Here is an 18397-nt window from a genome sequence, read left to right on the forward strand (position 1 = left end):
TTTAACTAGCAAGCTAAAAGCTTAGAAGTAAAACTCAACCCGGAATAATGTCCGGGTCAAAAAAATCTATTGGATTAACTTTTTTTTTTAAAAAATAACTATTTTTTTTTAATAAACAAGCAAATCAACAAGTCAACCCGGTATTTTTACAGGATCAGCCGAGTTTTTTCCATCCTTTTCTTTTGTTTTTTCTTCAGCATAGACTGGTCTTAGCCCCGGATTAAACATGTCTCAGATTAACCCGCTGGTCCGGTCCGGGTTTTACAACAGTGGCTATAAGCCCCTTCAAAAACCCTCCAATCTTTCTGCGTCTCGGTGAGCAAGATGAAGGCAACAGCTTTACACAATCTCCTCTCCTCACCACCTCCAAAAATCAACCATCTCCTCCTCCCTCACCAACACCAACTGCCACATGCTAGCTTCACAATCTCCAAGGGTCCACTGTTCTCCTTCTTTTCTTCTAGTGGTGCAATCAGAGCCGTTGAGAGAAGACGCTTGTCATCCATCTGGGATGAGAAGCCATATGAGTTACTAGAAGAAGATGTTGTCACATTTCTTGACCCACCTAAGGAGCTTATCCCTCTTGACCCTGACACTTACAATCCAGCTGCTTACCTCTGGTTAGTTTCAGTGAAAGCCTTGTCATTTACTTTACCAGCAACCTGTTGCTGCAGCCTACTGACTGGTGATTTGATTTTGAATTGCAGGAGTAAAATTGAAGATATACCAGAAGAAAGGCGTCTTAGATTGCTGTCTCTGATAAAACAACCTAGGTAGTGTTTCTACTTGTGTTTTTAATTTTTCAAGTTTAAGAGTTTGATGTTTACTATAAAGGGTTGTAGTAAAGTTTGGATTTTTTCACGGATTTCGTTTGAATGGGAATTAATTTATGTGTAGGCTAATGTCAAGAGCTTGGGAGATAGCTGGCATGAGATATGAGGATGCTAAGTTAGCAAAGAAATGTGGGTCTGACTTGCTGTGTTGTGAAGATGGTGAATTGTCATTTGAGTTTTATAGTTGTAGAAGTAATGGAGGTAAATTATTTGAATTGTTGGTTTTGGTTACGTAGGTGTGTGTGGAGTGTGAACTGTGAAGTTTTGGTGATAATGTGATTTTAATGTGGAATGTTGTGAACTAGGTGGTTTGGATGTTTCTTGGATGAAATCGTTCAAGATGGTGAGATCTAAAGTGCTTTTATTTTTATAATTTGTTCCCTTTTGCATGTGATGAGATGTCTATGATTGGTGCATTTTTTTTACGTCTCAGGTTATTTTCCGTTGCGATAATGGGGAGGTTTATGGGAGATTTATTGGTAAGTTCAGCTGCATTTTTTTCGTTGTGATACTGTATTTTACACTGTAAAGAACAAGGCTTCAATTATTTGTCTGTATTTGTTTATGTGTTTATTGGATGTGAGTTTGTAGAGGACTGGAGGGGAGGGGTAGGGATGGGAGTAAGGCAGAAAAAAATGGAAAGATGCTGTGAAAAATAGCAGAAGCAAAGTTTTCAGTATTTGAAAATTTGGTTTCCCCATCTACAGACAGATTCATATTTAACTTAAAGGCTTGGGGCGGGTGGAGGTGGTTGTAGAAGAGTTGAATCTATTAAGTGATGTGCATGACAGATAATGATTTGTTTCTAAGTTGTTTGAGACTTGATCAGTTGCCTCAAAAATTGATTCTTTTTTATAAAATTTGTAATGGATATTCTTAAAAAATCTTTTTGTTTCTGGCTTTAAAAGCACTCAATTGTCCCTGTGTATAGTATATATATCTGATGAACTATGAAGATGGTTAGCTCAGACCTAATCTTAGTTAACTGATAACAATAATGCTTGAACAGGTGGATCAGTGCTGGCTCAAATCACAAAAACCTTTAGTCCATTGTATTTTAAGGTCGTGGAGCAGAAGGAAGTAATGTCTACAGAGCAGCCCTGTGATTTAGCATATGAATTTGGAGATGGGCACTTGGATCTCTGTAATTATCCACGACACTTTCCAATACCAGGTGGGATTTATCTAAGAATTGTACTAGTGCAAAGGATTTATAGTTTCTGATGACTATTTTTCTAATTGAAATGCGAAAAAGTTGGTAGAGTTTCTCCTCACCATCACTGTTTTGACTTCATATGGCCCTGATTTGCATTTGCATCTAACAATTTCATGCCAGTGGACACAGGACTCCGTGATAGTTATCTATAAATAATGTTACTCTCACCCTTGCAGAAATTTGATCTCATTTGTGCCAATGGAAGCAACCATAAGCTTACCTGAAAAATAAAATTCAATAGACATGATTTATGACAAAATTATTTACAGCTCTATTTGATGATATAATGTGTATAGGTCTATTTAACATTCCCTCCTTTTCCGCATAATGTTTGGACTAGTCTTAAAGAGTGTCTTTACTTTTGCAGAAAAACACCCGTACCCTTTCGATGATCAGGTTGTCATATATATTCGTCACGTTGGACCTGGGGTGCTAGTGGGGCAAGCATGGCAAGAAGGGAAGGAATTACAGCAAGTTCCTCAGAAGTTATGTGATGAGATTTTGATGGTTAAAGATTATGCACCACCCAGAGAATATCCATAAAAATTGTGTTTATTTCCTTAACTTAGTTGATCAAGAGCAGCTGATCAGATCTTGAGCCCTCAAGTAGAATCACTAGAAACAAATCCATGACAAGCTTTTGAAATGGTCATGGAAGAAGAAAAGAAGTGTAGTTTCTGTAATGCTCGTCTAGTTCTGTTACAGAATCTTGAAGCTGGCTTCTGTCATCTATGAATTGTAATATCAAAGGGAGAAAGAGGAGTTTTATGTGTATGCTATGCTGTTGATAAGTAGCCTGGAGTACGGCGCCATGTAGATGCAGTGCGCATACAGAATTCCAAGCTTCACTACCATATCTTTCTTTTTTTACCACGGATTCAACATTTTATTATTCTCAAAGGAAAAAAAAAAAAAACAGCAAGTTTTAATTTTTTTTCAGACAAGCCATTGCTGAAATTCTTGTGTGAATCGAAAATTCAAAACAGGGAAGTGCCCATCTGTCTACTGAAACATTATTTCTTTATTTCAACTTCATGTAACGTTTGAAGAGGGAAAAGTTTAAGACAACACAGCAAAATCTCAAGTGATGATTTTGCTGAGATCAGGCTAATTTCTTCATGTTGTTGGTAGAGAACATGTGCAACAAGATTATTAAATTTGAGTTGGATGGATTGATTCAGATCTATTAAAAAGATGTTATTTTATTATTATTTTAAAATAAAACTAGATTTAATTCGTCAATTAGATCGCTCCGAATCAATTCGGAGAGGGTGAAATCCCAGATCATGTCGAGTTCCCACCTTGTGTAATGTATCGGACATAACAAGGGCATTTTGCAATTTTACAAATACTGGGGTGGTGAATGTAAAAAGAAACTATCCTTCCCATTTCTCACTTTGAGGGCTCTTTATCAACATCATCCATGTCTTCTGTTCTGGTTTCTCAAAAGACTCCTATCAGTCCATTGTTTGGCCATCAAGATTTTTACACAAAAATTAGTTCTTGAATTCCTAAACCCAAGTTGTCCTCTCTCTCACAAGTCACAAATGCATCTCCAAACCCAATCTCTCACCACTAACTTACCTCTCCCTTCTCTCTTTCTCCCAAAACCAACAACAACAAAGCCCCACCAATTCACACCTCTAAAGCAGCAAAAACCATTCCCCCAATTCTCCTTAAAATGCTCTCTTTCAACTGTATCAGCGGAGCCACCTACTCATGTTGTTGGATCCTCAAATGATAAGCCCTTTCCTGCTGAAATTTCAAGAACCATCATGGAGTTATCTTCAGTTGGCACTCTTTCTACTTTGACCCCAGATGGCTGGCCTTTGAGTGTTGGTGTTAGGTTTGCTGTTGATGATGATGGCACTCCTATTTTGTGCTTGAGTGATTCTCATAGACAGTTTTCTGTTGATAGAAGGTCTAGTCTTCATGTTCAGGTAATTCAATTCAATCCATTGATTCTTCATAATGGAAAAGGATATAATCTTTATGTATTAAACATGTTTGATTGTTGGAATTAGTTAGAGCAATCTGGAATGAGGACACCTCAGTGCACAATTCAAGGAAGCCTTGACAAGCCTGAGGACACAAAGCTTTTGAAGGTAATTTTTTTTTCTTTTCATTTTTATTGGTTGCTTGTAGTGATTTTTGTTGCATAAGCACTGTGGTTTTAGCAGTTTGTGGTAGAACATTACACTAAAATGAAGACTTTGAAGTAAATTTGACTGCTGGTTTTGGAAAGATTGGTAAAATTTTGTCAATGGAACAAGGATTGTCTGCTAATAATGGAACCCCATTGACTATTAACATATGGTTTGTGGAAGTTATCGAGATTAATGGAAGTGTTTTCAGCAAGCTATATTTTACTTGTTTCTGGAATAAAAAATATGTAGTTATAAGTTGAGAATCCCTCTAGTTGAATCATTGATTAAATAGAAGTTGCAATGGGAGTATATTTAGAACCCATCCGGATCACTGCCATCTTCCCACTGCAAGTTGCGGTTATCCTGTTGGAACTATTTTGGACTGGAGGGGATGCTAATCAAGCTGCTTTAGCAGCTAAGATTGAGTAGCAAAAAAGCGATCAAGTTAATAGTTTGGGCTTGATATGAGGTGGGGAGATTGATTTTTACTCAAATGGAGAACCTGGACATGATGTGTAGTAGTCCTATCCCCATGGTTGCTAATTCAATTGAATATGTTTTCATCTTTATCTATCTGCTCCTCAATGCTGCCTAGAGCAGGATTTTTTGCACTCTGTAGAAATGGTGCTTTCTGGGTTTGGGGAAAATGGGCTTGCCATAACTGGGGCAGATTAATTTGCTGCATGTCTTTCTTGGATGTTAGTACGAGTGTGGTTAAGCTCAAACATAGCAAAGTAGCTGTTAGGTTTTGATGTGTCCTAGATGCACATGATGTCCAGGTAACTACATGTGTGCTTTATTGTTCATGCTACAATTGCTTAGCTCCAAAATGTTTAGTGGGAACCCACCTTCTTTCTATAAATTGAGATTCAACCATCTTTTTTTGACCTAATTTGAGCTGGAGGAACAAGGTAGTCAAGCTACCTGACCAGCTAAGATGCTGAATGCAAAATTTGATTGAATTCCTAGTTTCACCTTGATTTGAGAGGGAATACTGATTGTTTCTCAAATGGAAAACCTGAACCTGATTTGTAGTCCTACCCTGGTTACTGTTGCCACGGAGGAGGTCTGATTTTTCTCATCATCTCATTGAACTTGGCTCCAACATGCCTGGTGGCTTTTAAGGACTGGGCAAAATGGGTCACACAATAGGTAATTTAGGCTGATTAAATTGCTGCACTTAGGTCTCCTATGGAACATAAGCATGGCTAAGCACCTCACAGCATGGAAGCTAGCAGATTTTGGTCCTTATCAACATGATGTCTACTTAACTGAACGCATGCTTTATTTTTCTCTGTTTATGGTTGTGCTATGATCTCTTTGTCCGTAACTTTTACTGGAATTTGCCTTTCTTTTCAGCGGGCTCATTCAATGTGGAAAAAGAGATTTGGAGAAGAAGTTAAGGATGAACTTATTTATGTTGTGGCCATGGAGCGGGTACTTCAAATGGAAGACTTCATGGAGGTATGATGGGATTTTTCTTGGTGATTGGCTGTGTTGTTATGTAATTCTTGCCGAATACTGGTTTCTTTGCTCTGTCTTTTGAAGGTAATTGCTTTTGGGTTATATAATTTTAGGAAAATATTGATCTCTTTACCTATTTCAGGATGGTGTATGGGTCTCATCTTCTGATTATAAAAATGCTAGCCCTGATCCACTCCGAGACTTTGCAGAAGCATTTGCCAATGAGATCAATGACAAGAACATGGAAGATGTTAGCCGCTTTTGCAATGTATATGTTGATTTGGACTTCCAGGTTTGCTGCCAACAGAACTCTTATCATCTTCATTGCTATTGGCAGTTTATCTGCACAATTGCTTACTTGAGAGAAAGCAAATGTACCTTGAATTTTTTACACGCACCTGCAATTTATCCCAGGTTGCATGATATAAAACTAGATATAAATAAAAAGAATAAAACCTTTTTGGGGCAAATGCATTTTGATGATACAAAAAAAATCGGTGCAAAAATCGTGCCTGCTTCATCCCTGTTCCAGCGTATTGAGGTTTTACTAAGGTTTGTTTTTATTAGATTACTTGTTCTTAATTTCCAATTGGCTTGACAGGTGTCAGAAGCGAAGATGATATGGGTTGATAGGCTAGGCTTTGACATGCGTCTTTGGTCTCCTCAGAAAGGCACGTTTGATGTCCGAATTCCTTTCCCAAGAGAAGTGACTGATGTGAAGGGTGCCAAGTCCTCATTCAATGGTATGTCACAGCTTGCTTGGGAGGTGGAAAAAAACTACCAGACGCTGAACTTTAAGAAGGTGCAGCAATTAAAGCAGATAACACACAAGGGATTGTAACAAGTAATTTTTCATAATTTTTGTGAGATACTATGATAGGAGGCCCTTAATGACAATTCTTTGCTGAGTTTTTATTGTCCATACTTTTGATGGTTCAAGATTGACCCATCCATTCAGACAAATTTGTTGAAATTACGAATTTGATTGGCAAGGGTTCATGTGCTGCATCATATCTATTTTAGTTGTTCTAAAGCATGCTCAAATTCTTAAACTCAAAATGCACTTGATGATCTCTCTGTGTTACACATGATTGTTTCTTGTTTCTTTTATCCTCTAAGATCTCTTTCTTAGACCCATCCTCTTTTGTCTATGCATAAAATTTATGGTCCCAACCATCCATGCTCTGACTCTTGCTATATACAGAGCCTGAACTGTTGAAAGGAATGCATTTGTTACAATCCATTGAAAATATACGTTTCAGACTGTTACTGTTGCATGATGCAGCCATTCTCATCTAGCAACACTTCTTAGAATTCAAGGTAAGAAAAATCCTGGTCCTTGTAATATAGGAACAAACAAGAAGAGACAAAGGGCACCGGCTGACTAATTGGAAACATCAATGAGAGCTTTAAAAGAACTATCCGCAAGATCTTGGAATGGGTATTGAATCAACATGTCTCCTCAGATGTAAAGAAGTAGGAACAAAAACAAAATACAAAAGTCAATGAAAGAGTAACCCATTCGCAAAATCTAAAGAAAAACTAGAATTCAACTTGAAGTTTATGAGGAGCTAAACTGTACCCAACTCCCAACTCCATAACTACTCTCTCTCCCTCACTCTGCTTACATTCATAGTAGAACACAGTAAAAACCACAGAGACAAAGAACTTGGATAGGCAGAAGAGAACTGTTGCTACAAACCTAAAGGCAAACTGAGCGAAGGGACCAAGCTCATCATCATCATCATCATCAGTTGCTGTAACATAGAGCAGAACATAGATTGGGACAACAAGTGCAGTTAAAATGAACATAAGGAGAAACCCTTGAATTTTTCTTCCTCTGATAAGTTTTTCTGATCTTTTCAGTCCCTTTGTTCCGCAAGAATCATTTTCCAAAACTGAGATCACAAGTGCAAGAGTCCAACTTGCATCAAGATAAAGGTAAAAAAGGGCAGCCAGAATTGTCAAAAACCAACCCCACAGATAAATAGCATAACTGTTAGGATCAAGCAGGCTGACCAATTTGATCAAGACTATGGCTAAAACAGCATAAGTCAAAGTAAAAAGAGAAACACATAGCCAAGTGATCAATGGTTTCTTCCAGGCATAATGGATAGACGAAATCAGATCATTCAGCCCCATATTTTTACCAAGATAGCTAGAAGCTGATGCATGAATCGTTAGCATAATTCCGAAGAAGCATACAAAGAAAAAGGCAGCAAAAAAAGCAAGTTCAAGCCCTATAAGAGTTCTTACATCTTTTTGACCAAGAGGAGAATTCTTCTCATAGCTATCCTCAACCCTTTCAATTAAAAAGCCTGCTAAAAGATAGTGAAGCAGGCCAATAAGAGAGAAAGGAAAGAGTATGGTAAGCATGACTTGGAGCATGAACTTCCCATTTCTTGCTAATATTGTAATGGCTTCCCTCAAGATTCCAATCACATTCAATGGAGTTGCAACCATGGCTGCTGGTCTAGGAGATCTCAGTGGGGTAGAAAGCAATGGGATTTGAGACTACTGGTTTTGTGGCAAGGTTTCAACTGAATTCACTTGTACAGATATGCAGTTCTATCATTCGAAACGGACACTATATAAAACAGAAAAAGTCTTCAACAAATATTTGCAGTGTTTTAATGTGTTATGGCGGGTTGCCCCCATCAGTCAAGATCCGAATGCAAACATGAAATTTCGTACGGCAAGCACAAAGTTAATAATGAAATATAATACTACTTCAAAATAAAACTGTCCAAGGAAGAAATAGTTGAAGATTTAGTTTATATCATAGTCTGCTAAACTCATCTAATAGGTTTACTTGAAAATCCCATTATCCAATACCTATTGAGTTTTAAATTAAATAAAATTAAATAAAAATAGATATTAAACCAATAAAATCTTATTAACCAAGCTTGGTTATTAGCTATCCGGTTAAATCCAGTCCAAAACGGACTACGTTAACCAATAAAAATGGTTAATCCGATTTTGAATTGATTCGGTGGCCTGCAAATCAACTGAATAATCCAATTATTTAGATTATTTTTCGAATCAGATGTGGTAGCAGGTTTGACAGCCATGGTTTTGAAAGAAGCAAGGAATAGAAAATTGAAGACGATGACGTTTGACAGCCATGGTTTTGAAAGAAGCAAGGAATAGAAAATTGAAGACGATGACGATTGCAATGCCTTGTTGTTCTCACCTCCCTCGGACATTACCACTTTTTATATATCAGAGTGCAGCAGCATTACACCTATAATCCTACCTTGATCAACGGACTATGCGAGGACATTCTTTATAGAGGGAGGTTGATCTGGGGATAATTCTTCCACGTATTCATCATCACCTTTGCTTAATCAACCACTTTACTAATTAGTATCTTTTGATCTATTCATATTTTCATTAATTAATTGTAAGTGGCAAGACCAAAATATTTAGGTATAGACCATAGTTATAAATTCTGGTCCGGTCTAAAGGTCGACCCAAGACTTGGTCGATCCAGCTTCTAACCTGGTTTGACGATATGAACAAAATTTAATTTAATTTGTTTTTTAAAAAATTATTTTCATAACAATATTATTTTAATTTTTTTAATAAATAAAAATAAATTAATTCAAATTAAAAAAAATTGTACCGTATAACAAACTGGGTTTAATAACTTTTTTTGTAAAACTAGGATGTACTTCTAAGCTATAAAGCAAAAGTAAACTCAGGTAGGTGGTTCAGTGGTAATAACTTGAGACTAAGGGGTTTGCTCCCCCTATAATTTCAGATTCGAGCCATGTGGTTATTAATATTGATAATCACTGGAGGCTTACCTAATCGTTAATTTCAGAATCCGTTAAGATTAGTTAAAGTGCACACAAACTGAGCAGGACCTTACATTAATATATATATATATATTTTAAAAAAGGTCAAATAATGCAGCGGGAGGATCTAAAGCTTGGAGATTCGTTTGTTTTTTGAGTTGGGAAAATATCAAATTACTCTTAAGCTATAACCCAAATCTATATCTGAGCTCCCAATAACTTGTTCTTTCACAGTTTGATCCCTAATACATTCGTAAACTCTCAACTGAGCTTCCTTCTAAAACCCAGCTCTCAATTTTCCACCATACCTTTTTTTTTTTTGAACGGGTATAATGCAGATAGAATTCTATTGACGGGGATAGATGGGATGTTTTGCTTCAATTATAGAGTTAAAAAAAAATATTTGGTTATTACATGAGTCAAGTCTCATTACAAAACTCCGATGATTTTTAAAAGTATATTTTTTTTAAAAAAAATCTTAAATTCATATTTTTTAATAATTTTAATATGTTAATATAAAAAATCAACAAATAATTAATTTGATAAAACTGTAAGCTGTTTATTTTTCTGATTGCTTCTACGTTTTATAACTATGCGTTTGGTTAGTGTTTTTATTAGTGGGACCGACCAAATAACTGAGGTCCAACTCCAACCTCGGTTATTTTGAAGCATCTTTTTTTTTTTTCCAGTGGTTCATGTGAGTGTGCAATATCCTTCTTTCTTCCTGTTAACCGTTGAAAACTTAAACAGACCATTTTAACCTCCATCTCCCTTCTCCTCAACTGCAAGCATCTCTATTAGTACAACACGCATCTTCAACCACCATTACTTTTGCACAAACTCAGCTCTTTTGCAATCATTTTTAGGCCTCTCGGTTCATTTCTCCCTGTACTTGTCTTTGGTTTTGCTTTAGTTTTGCATGAGAAACATGTGTTGAGAGTTTTCAGAGTGTAAAGAGAGCTCATAGTACAGGTGATTTTCCTCCAAGTCTGTTGAATTTGTTGTCTTTTTGTAGCTTAAGCTGTTTTAGTTTCTGGGTTTTGGTTGAAAGTCAAATCTTTGCTGCTGCTGCTCTATGTTTTTGCTGTGATTTTTGATTGAGAGAGATTATTACCAGGTCTTATGTTGGTGGAGAGTTGCTTTAGCTCAAGATAATGGCCACAGAGAGGCCTTTATTGATCCCACCACCAAGAACTCAACTTTGTAGAGCCCAGGATTTGCCTAGTTTTATCTAATAGGGTTGTCAATGACAGTCTTGATAATCCAATTGAGAGCTCATCAAGTAGCTAGTGGAATTTCTTTTAAATCCGCGTCAATAAATCTTTCTTCAAATCCTTCGCGTGGGAATTCAGTTACAGCAGGGAGTTTTCGTGATTTAGACCTGTGAGGTTGCGGTCTAGACGGGGGGTGGTGGTGGTGATTCAGATATGTTAATTGGGTGCATCCCTGAATTGGACAATGAATTGGACGCATAGTAGACAGACTTAGCAGCAAATACTTTAATGGGCTGAAACTGATGAGAGACTCTAATGGTCTCTTGTTTCTATGTATTTATAGGCACTGAAATTTTGTTTTAGGACCAATCCCAATTAATCTATCTTCATTCATTACACAAATCAATTATTAATATCTGCTTGCATTAAAAAAAAAAAAAAAATAAGGAATTTGCAGTCTTTTACATCTGGCATGATGGTAAATTTATTTGTTTCTATGTTATCGTTTAATATTGGATTTCATTTTGGGTATTTTTTTTTTTATCAAAGCACAGACTTAGATATAAATATATAATATATCTAAAATCCAATAAAAAAAGAATTTAGCTTTAATATTTTAAAACTATCCTAACAATATTTCACATGATTGAGAATTTTGCTATGAAGTAAATGTTTTGATGATTATTTTAAAATTTGCCTCATTCCTTGTTAATTTACATGTGACATGCATAATTCTAGATCAAGCTGAGTTTTAACAAAATTAATAAATAAAAAAATTAGTGTGATTTGGTTAAAAACTCAGGTGAACTCATGAAAAACTCATTCAATTTTTTTTTAAATAATATTATTTTTATTTTTTTATAAAATAAAAAATTAAATTAACCTAAATCAACCTATATAACCCATGACTTGCCAAAGGTCGGGTTTAACACTGAACAGTCAAGTATTTCGATCACCATCAATCCATCTACATTTGAGATCTCCAGCTTTGTCCCTCCTGTCAAGAAACAAGGCAGCCCTGGCATCAAATTTGCTCCCATTGGACTGACCAACATGTTCAATACTGGTGGCACAATTCAAGAAGAGTTGTCTTTTGATTCTGAAGAAGTTGAGACTTGTGTTAAGATGGAGGGAATTTCTTATCCTCCTCAAATTCATGTCCAATCAGGTGCTTGTTGAATGGGGCAGAGGCTGGTTTTGAGTGGATGGATGCATGGAGAGTATTCTCCATTTAATTGCTTCATGGAATCTGAAGGATACCTTGAACGTACCGTGTAAGGATTCATCAATAAATAAATTTTACATTAATGCACGTCTAACTGTTTTCCAATCAAAGATTAATCATTCTTTGTATGTTGGATTAATGAGATATCAAGAGCCATGTCAATGGTTTATTTTAATCACATAAATACAATCCCATTTACATGTACTAATTCTTCACATATCCATGGAAAAGATTAGGGGAATTGAGTTACAGATTTCAGAATTATAGTTTTGCTCAATCATGGATAGCTTCAGCACACCCCTTCACCACCTCATGCGGTGATTTTCCCATACATGGCTCAAGGGCACACTCGACTTGTCAAAGGAACTAGCTGACCGTAGCCTAAAAGCAACCATCATTACCACCCCTGCAAATGCTCCGTTCACCCTTTCCAAAACCTCTACCTACCCGACAATCTCTTTGTCCACGATCCCTTTTCCAAGAGTTCAAGGATTACCAGAAGGGTGTGGAAATACTAACCATCTTCCTTCTCCGGATCTCTCTTTCCCTTTTTTACTATGCCGCCAAACAACTCAGACAACCTTTTGAAGATGTTCTTAAAGAGATGTGTAATTCTGATAGCAGCACTCCAATTTGTGTTACTTCGGACGTGTTCTTACCTTGGACACTTGATTCATGTCGCATGTTCAATATTCCTAGGATCGTCTGTGGTGGGATGGGTGTGTTACCTGTAGTTATTGCAAGAAGTGTCTCACTACATGTTCCATGCCTGCCTAGTTTGTCTAATTCTGAGCCTATAAATTTAGCTTCAGTTCCATTTCCAATACACAAAAATGACTCCCCTGGCTCAGTTAGGCCCGGTGATGATAACAATCCAATGCGGGCAATTCTGGCATAGCAGCTGGGGTACCTTGGTTAACAGTTTCGAAGAGCTGGAAGAGGACCAAGTTGCGGCCTTTGAATCTCTGAATCAAAGAGAGGCCAAAGCATGGCTTCAGTTCCATTTCCATTACACAAAAATGACTTCCCTAGATTGTCCAGCCACTTCTACTTAAACAAGATTTGATGAATTCAGGGCCCCACAATGATCAAAAGCAATCTAGCCCGCACATCAAGTGGCTGGACCATGAAATGGAAGAGGTGGGTCCAGGTAATGTGATCTATGTTGCATTTGGTTCCCAATCATATATGACAGACGTTCAGATGGAAGAGATTGCTCTTGGGTTGGAGAAGGCAGGGCAACCGTTCATTTGGGTGGTCAGGTCAAGTACATGGATCCCACCAGTTGGATGGGAGGAAAGGATCAGGGAAAGAGGGCTTGGTCGTACGTGATTGGGTGGACCAGAGGGGTATACTAGCACACCCAGTAACTCACTGTGGATGGAATTCAGTGTCGGAGGGCTTGTCAACGGATGGAAGCAGAGCAAGGATTGAACGCTCGGTATATGGCAAAGGGGCTAAAAGCAGGGCTCATAGTCCCTCGAGAACGTGATGCAAACACAATGTGACGTGCGATGCTGTGAAGAAGCAGGGCTCATAGTCCCTCGAGAACGTGATGCAAACACAATGTGACGTGCGATGCTGTGAAGGAGTTAAAGAGAAAGAAGGCCAGGGAAAGGGCACAAGAGTTTGGGAGAAAGGCAAGGCAAGCTGTGGAGAAAGGTGGATCATCTGATGAGAAATTGGATCAACTAATTCAACGCCTCGTTCTAAGACAAGAGAATTCCAGGACTTCATAATTTAGTTTATTGGTCCTTCTCTAAATGGTGCATCAACACACAGTTTTATAGTTGTAGATTCAGTCCAGACTGGACTCGAATCATTAAATTACTAGGTCAATTTACATTGAATTGAATCAATTATTTTTTTCAAACATGTTGTTTCATTTTATTTTAGATAATTGTTTTTTGAAGTTCACCTGGTCAAATTTAAATCACAAAAAAATATGATTTTTTCATATCAACTGGTCAACTATTAAAAAGTTTCTACAAGTCAAAGTTTATAGAAATTAATATTATAATAATCTATTAAGATTAAGACTATAAGCCACATTGACATAATGATCTGTGATTTTGTAATCGTTACCCCTCCATTCCATCGTCATCATTCTTAACCAGAAAGTTACGAACAGCAAGAGTACAACTTCCCCACCAAACTCACCGTGTTCAGAAGTATCGGTACAAGCCGATACAAGCAAACTTCACCTTTCAATTGCAACTTGCCAGAGGACCTCAACCACCAAGCGATGTGTTTTCATTTGGCAGATGAACAAACATACACAAGACAGGAGCTAGAATTTCTAGGAGAAATTAAAAAAGAAGAAGAAGAAGCTAGCTAGTAGATAACAGAGAGAAGAGGCAACTGTAAGAACCTTGTACGCTTTATACAGCCATTAGTGTCAAGCGAAAGTTATCTGTCACGATGTCTTTTATTTTACCAATCAAACGGTTGTGTTTGGTGCTGCCAGACTTGCTTAGCTTTGGCTGAAAGAGAGAGCTGAGCATGGCTTCCAAACCTTGCGTAGTGTATTTCACATGTCTGCTGGGACTAGCATCAGTTTCAGCCTGGAATCCATAGTCCTGCAAGTAGCTCCTGTAAACAGGTACATAAGCCTGGACAACAAGTTTACACATCTTCAGCCTTAAGTCTTCGCAGGGAACAACCCAATTGGATTGCTTCTGGTACATGTGATCAAACTCCTCATTGAATGACTTCAGTCTCTTCTTGACCAAATCCCCCGCAAATCCCCTCTCTTGGCTAAGAGAAGCAAATATTTTTCCCCAGCTTTCTCTCAGGTAAAGAGTCATGTAATAGTCCCTATACTGTTCATGAGCTTTCAACCAAGAATCTCCCATCAAACCTCCAAGATTTGTCCCTTTCAAGCAGCAAAAATGACAATGGTTATTCATCATGAAAAGGTAGGACAGTGTGAGATCATAGTGGGCTTTTGACCATGCATCCAAGTTTAGACCAATCTGCTTTATTATGTAATAAATCTGGTTGGTAACGAGTTCCTCTTGGTACTTCTCTTGTTTCCAACTCTGTTGAATTGTCAGAATCTGAGTCAATAGTGGCCTATAATCATCCCCTAGTAGATGATTACAGTAATCGGTTACAAAGCTTACTAGCCTTGGAACACTGCCATCTAAAGGAGGTGAGCTTCGCCTTTGCAGCTCCACTTGGATCGGAAGTTCCCAGAAAATCTCACAAGCTCCATTAACAACTCCCTTGAGGAGATCCCTAGTCATAGTCTGGATTTCAATGCATGCTGACCCTCCAAAAAGTCTGTTGAAATCCACTCTCAGATTGTCCAACGTCGAAAAAATGTCCAGTAGCTTCATGAGCTTGACTGGATCATTCTTACACCCTGTAATCTTCTTTCCAAAGCGGAGGAAAGAAAGAATTCCAGATTGTGTAACGATTTTTGCGAAGCAATCCATCCAAACTTCTGGTCCATTCTTCTCAAACACATCACTGCAAAGCTTATATTCAGTTTCAAAAACTTGCTTTACAGCCAACTGCAAATGCTTGCACCATTGATCAACGTAACACTCAACATCTTGCACATCATCAAATTCGTTGAATGACTGGTTGAGGTAATCCAAGTCAAGAGCTTGAAAACTTCTCATGGTATTCAGACACCGAACTTCAACATAAGTCGAAATGCATTTCTCAAGCCTATTATCTGCATCTAGCCTCTCAACAATAGCCTGAAGCTTCTGTATAACAGCCACTGGCAGAGGAGATGGAGCAATGGAGGCTTGATTTCTAATAGAAGATGAGAAAGAATCCAAAACAACACAAATGCGGTTCTCCACAAGAATCTGCTTGAATTCAATTTCAAGTTTGTCCAATGCAGCACAGAGAATTCCCCCACCGAGCCGAGCATGTTTGTCAGTGGCTTGCAACTCTTGCAGGATGCTCAATGACTTGTTGACGTTCAAGATGTAAAGATCATCATGAACTGCATTATCTTCCAGAAACTCAAGAATAGCCTCCAGCCACTGAATTGCTAGCCTGCAGTTGTCAGCCAGAAATTTCAATGATTCCTCAAGCTGTTTCACCATTAGCAGGTAAGTTGAAAGATCAGAACACGGGTGAGACAATAGTGACTTCTGGAGCTCTTGAATGATATCATACACCTTTAGCACCGCTGCGGCAGGGCCAATGGCACGATCAATATGCTCTCTAATTGCAACAAATGTGCACTTTTGCCTGGGGACATGTCTAACAGCGGCTTCCAGAGATGGTAATCTTTGTTTCATCCCCTCCAATCTTTGGCCTGTACTGTCAAAAGCAGAGGCAAGAGCTCTTGAATTCTCTATACTGGTCTTCAAGACTATCCTGGAAGCTACAAGATTGTCAATGCCATCCACTTGAGACATTGCCAAATCAAGCCCTAGCCCTCAAATTCCCAGTGAAATGACTCAACTACTATTTCATCTGGTCTTTAAATACTACACTGCATTGTCAAGATTCAACAAATTGTCCAAAAGGATTCTCTCTTAGTTTCTTCTCTGTCACTCATTTTACTTTTTCTTTACCAAACTCACCAAATCAGGTAAAAAAAAAAAAAACACAAGACTAGCCATATTCAAACCAAACCTCACTTGCAAAACAAACATCTCTCAGAAACCCCAACAACCACGTAATGCAGAATCAATAGACTAACATGGACTTCCAGAATTCAAAAACAGAAAAATAACCCCACTTGAACTTTAAAAACAGCAACTGAAGTATCACTTTTGGACATCAACCTCAAAATACCAATATGACAGGAACTGAAGTTTCTACTTTCTATCAACAACTAAACAACCAAGCAAAAATAAAAAAAAAACTTACCTGTTCAGGATCTCCATTGACGACGTCAAGATATGCAAAGAAGGAATTGCAGAAGATCAAAAGTATTGCGCATATCAAATTTCTTTCTTCTATTGTATTTTGATGCATCCAAAAATCTTGAGAGTTAAGAGAGAGGACATGTGCTCTTTGCTTGTGTTCCAAAAATTATTTGTTTTGATAAATTTTAGGTGGCTTTTTTGACAAAGAAATCGAGAAAACAAGCACCTCAGGTCTTTTGGAGGACTATAAATTCTGCATTTCAATGCACCCCCCCCTCCTTACATCGTATTTTGTTTGGTCATCACAGCTCAACAACCTTGTTTAAACATCCTAGTTTGATCTACTATTAGTCTTTTTTGGGATCATGACATGGTAAAATTGAAAGAAATCCCATGAAAATATATTAAAAAAACCAATATATACAACTCAAAAAACTAAAAAAAAAAAAAAGACGTAAGGGAAGGTGTAGTGTCACTTGGAACTTTCAAGTTCCATGTCTCTAGTGCCAAACAGTTGCCATTGGCGCTTGCCAAGCTTACTTGATTTTTTCTACACGTATACATCACTTTTTCCGTTACAAGTATTTGTTTTCGTGCAACTGCAAGCTTCTTCTCTTCTGTGTGTGTATGTTTGTAGAGCTAGTACACAAATTTATTTATTTTCCTAGCGGTGCTTTCCAATAAAACCCTACTGTTTCCCAACGTTTAAATATTCTGTTCTTCTTGTAGTTGTCTCTCTGTTTTCCTCTGCTATGGCAACTCGAATGATCTTGCTGATCCACCGTTTGACATTAGCAGACAGGAGGGTTTAGAAAAATAATTTGATATGTCCAATGGGAACTTTAGTGTCAGAGGATTTCCGTTTCTTTCTGATGTTCCGACCAATGTCACCTTTGCTCCCCTTTCTGTCTGCTTGCAAATTCTCGGATGCTCCACTTTCCCTGCTTCAATGAAGAGACTAAGACTGACCAGCATGTTTCACAGTAGTGGCACAATCCAAGAAGAGGACTATTTTGACTGTGAAACTGATTCCAGTGTGAAGAATGGGATTAAAGATGAAGGAAAGGAATTTCTTATCCTACTCGGATGTATCTCTTCCTTGAATGAGGTAGTTTGGAGTGGGTGGATAATGGCAAAGTGACCCTTGATTTGAATCTCCCCAGTTCATTTGAGATCAAATTTTATAAAAAAAATCCTTAAAATTAACTCCTTCAAGTCAAGCAGCGCAGGTCGGTTGAGCTACCGGGCCACTAAGGCTAGACCGGGTAAATATCCAAAATAATCTTTAAAGAATTGGAGTAAGATTCCATTGGGTTCTCCCGCACATGGACATGTTCGATGAAAATGGTGGTTTGTGAGGGCTAATATGGATAATGCCTGCTCTGTTTAGGATTCACAGAGCCCATGATCCTGCTGCAATGGCATCCCGAGCATCCAGATCTTGACTGTTAACATTTGCCCACGAAACCATGGGTTATGAGGTGGCTGACCCAATACTGATGGACCCCTGAGACCTTTTTCAATCTTGTTTGGATTATAAATGGGCCCTTCGCTTCACATGTAAATTGTCAGAATAATTATTTATTTAGTGATTGAATTATAAATGGGCCCTTCTCTCTGCTTAGAAAACAATTGTTTTTTAAATAAATTAACACAT

General features: G+C 37.8%; 4 protein-coding genes across 4 annotated transcripts; 2 read left to right on the forward strand and 2 right to left on the reverse strand.

Annotated features, from left to right (window-relative positions):
• The first annotated feature begins 235 nt into the window (after positions 1-235).
• Positions 236-2919, forward strand: LOC7490911 (uncharacterized). Its single transcript, XM_002316414.4, has 7 exons — positions 236-620; positions 708-773; positions 898-1034; positions 1139-1176; positions 1267-1312; positions 1843-2007; positions 2417-2919. The coding sequence occupies exons 1-7, from the start codon at positions 325-327 to the stop codon at positions 2590-2592; spliced, it is 924 nt and encodes a 307-aa protein (XP_002316450.3). The 5' UTR covers positions 236-324; the 3' UTR covers positions 2593-2919.
• A 452-nt stretch (positions 2920-3371) lies between these two features.
• On the forward strand, positions 3372-6652 carry LOC7469481 (glutamyl-tRNA reductase-binding protein, chloroplastic). The gene is made up of 5 exons (XM_002316412.4): positions 3372-3989; positions 4074-4154; positions 5556-5660; positions 5803-5952; positions 6262-6652. Exons 1-5 carry the CDS (start codon positions 3597-3599, stop codon positions 6499-6501), a joined length of 969 nt encoding a protein of 322 aa, XP_002316448.3. The 5' UTR covers positions 3372-3596; the 3' UTR covers positions 6502-6652.
• Positions 6653-7202: 550 nt separating this feature from the next.
• On the reverse strand, positions 7203-8123 carry LOC7455531 (uncharacterized). The gene has a single exon (XM_002315349.4). It carries the CDS (start codon positions 8121-8123, stop codon positions 7203-7205), a length of 921 nt encoding a protein of 306 aa, XP_002315385.4.
• A 5703-nt stretch (positions 8124-13826) lies between these two features.
• Positions 13827-17858, reverse strand: LOC7455529 (exocyst complex component EXO70A1). Its single transcript, XM_002315348.3, has one exon. It carries the CDS (start codon positions 16282-16284, stop codon positions 14281-14283), a length of 2004 nt encoding a protein of 667 aa, XP_002315384.2. The 5' UTR covers positions 16285-17858; the 3' UTR covers positions 13827-14280.
• Between the last annotated feature and the right edge of the window lie 539 nt (positions 17859-18397).

The sequence above is a fragment of the Populus trichocarpa genome, chromosome 10 (assembly GCF_000002775.5).
Source record: "Populus trichocarpa isolate Nisqually-1 chromosome 10, P.trichocarpa_v4.1, whole genome shotgun sequence".
Taxonomy (NCBI): Eukaryota; Viridiplantae; Streptophyta; class Magnoliopsida; order Malpighiales; family Salicaceae; genus Populus; species Populus trichocarpa.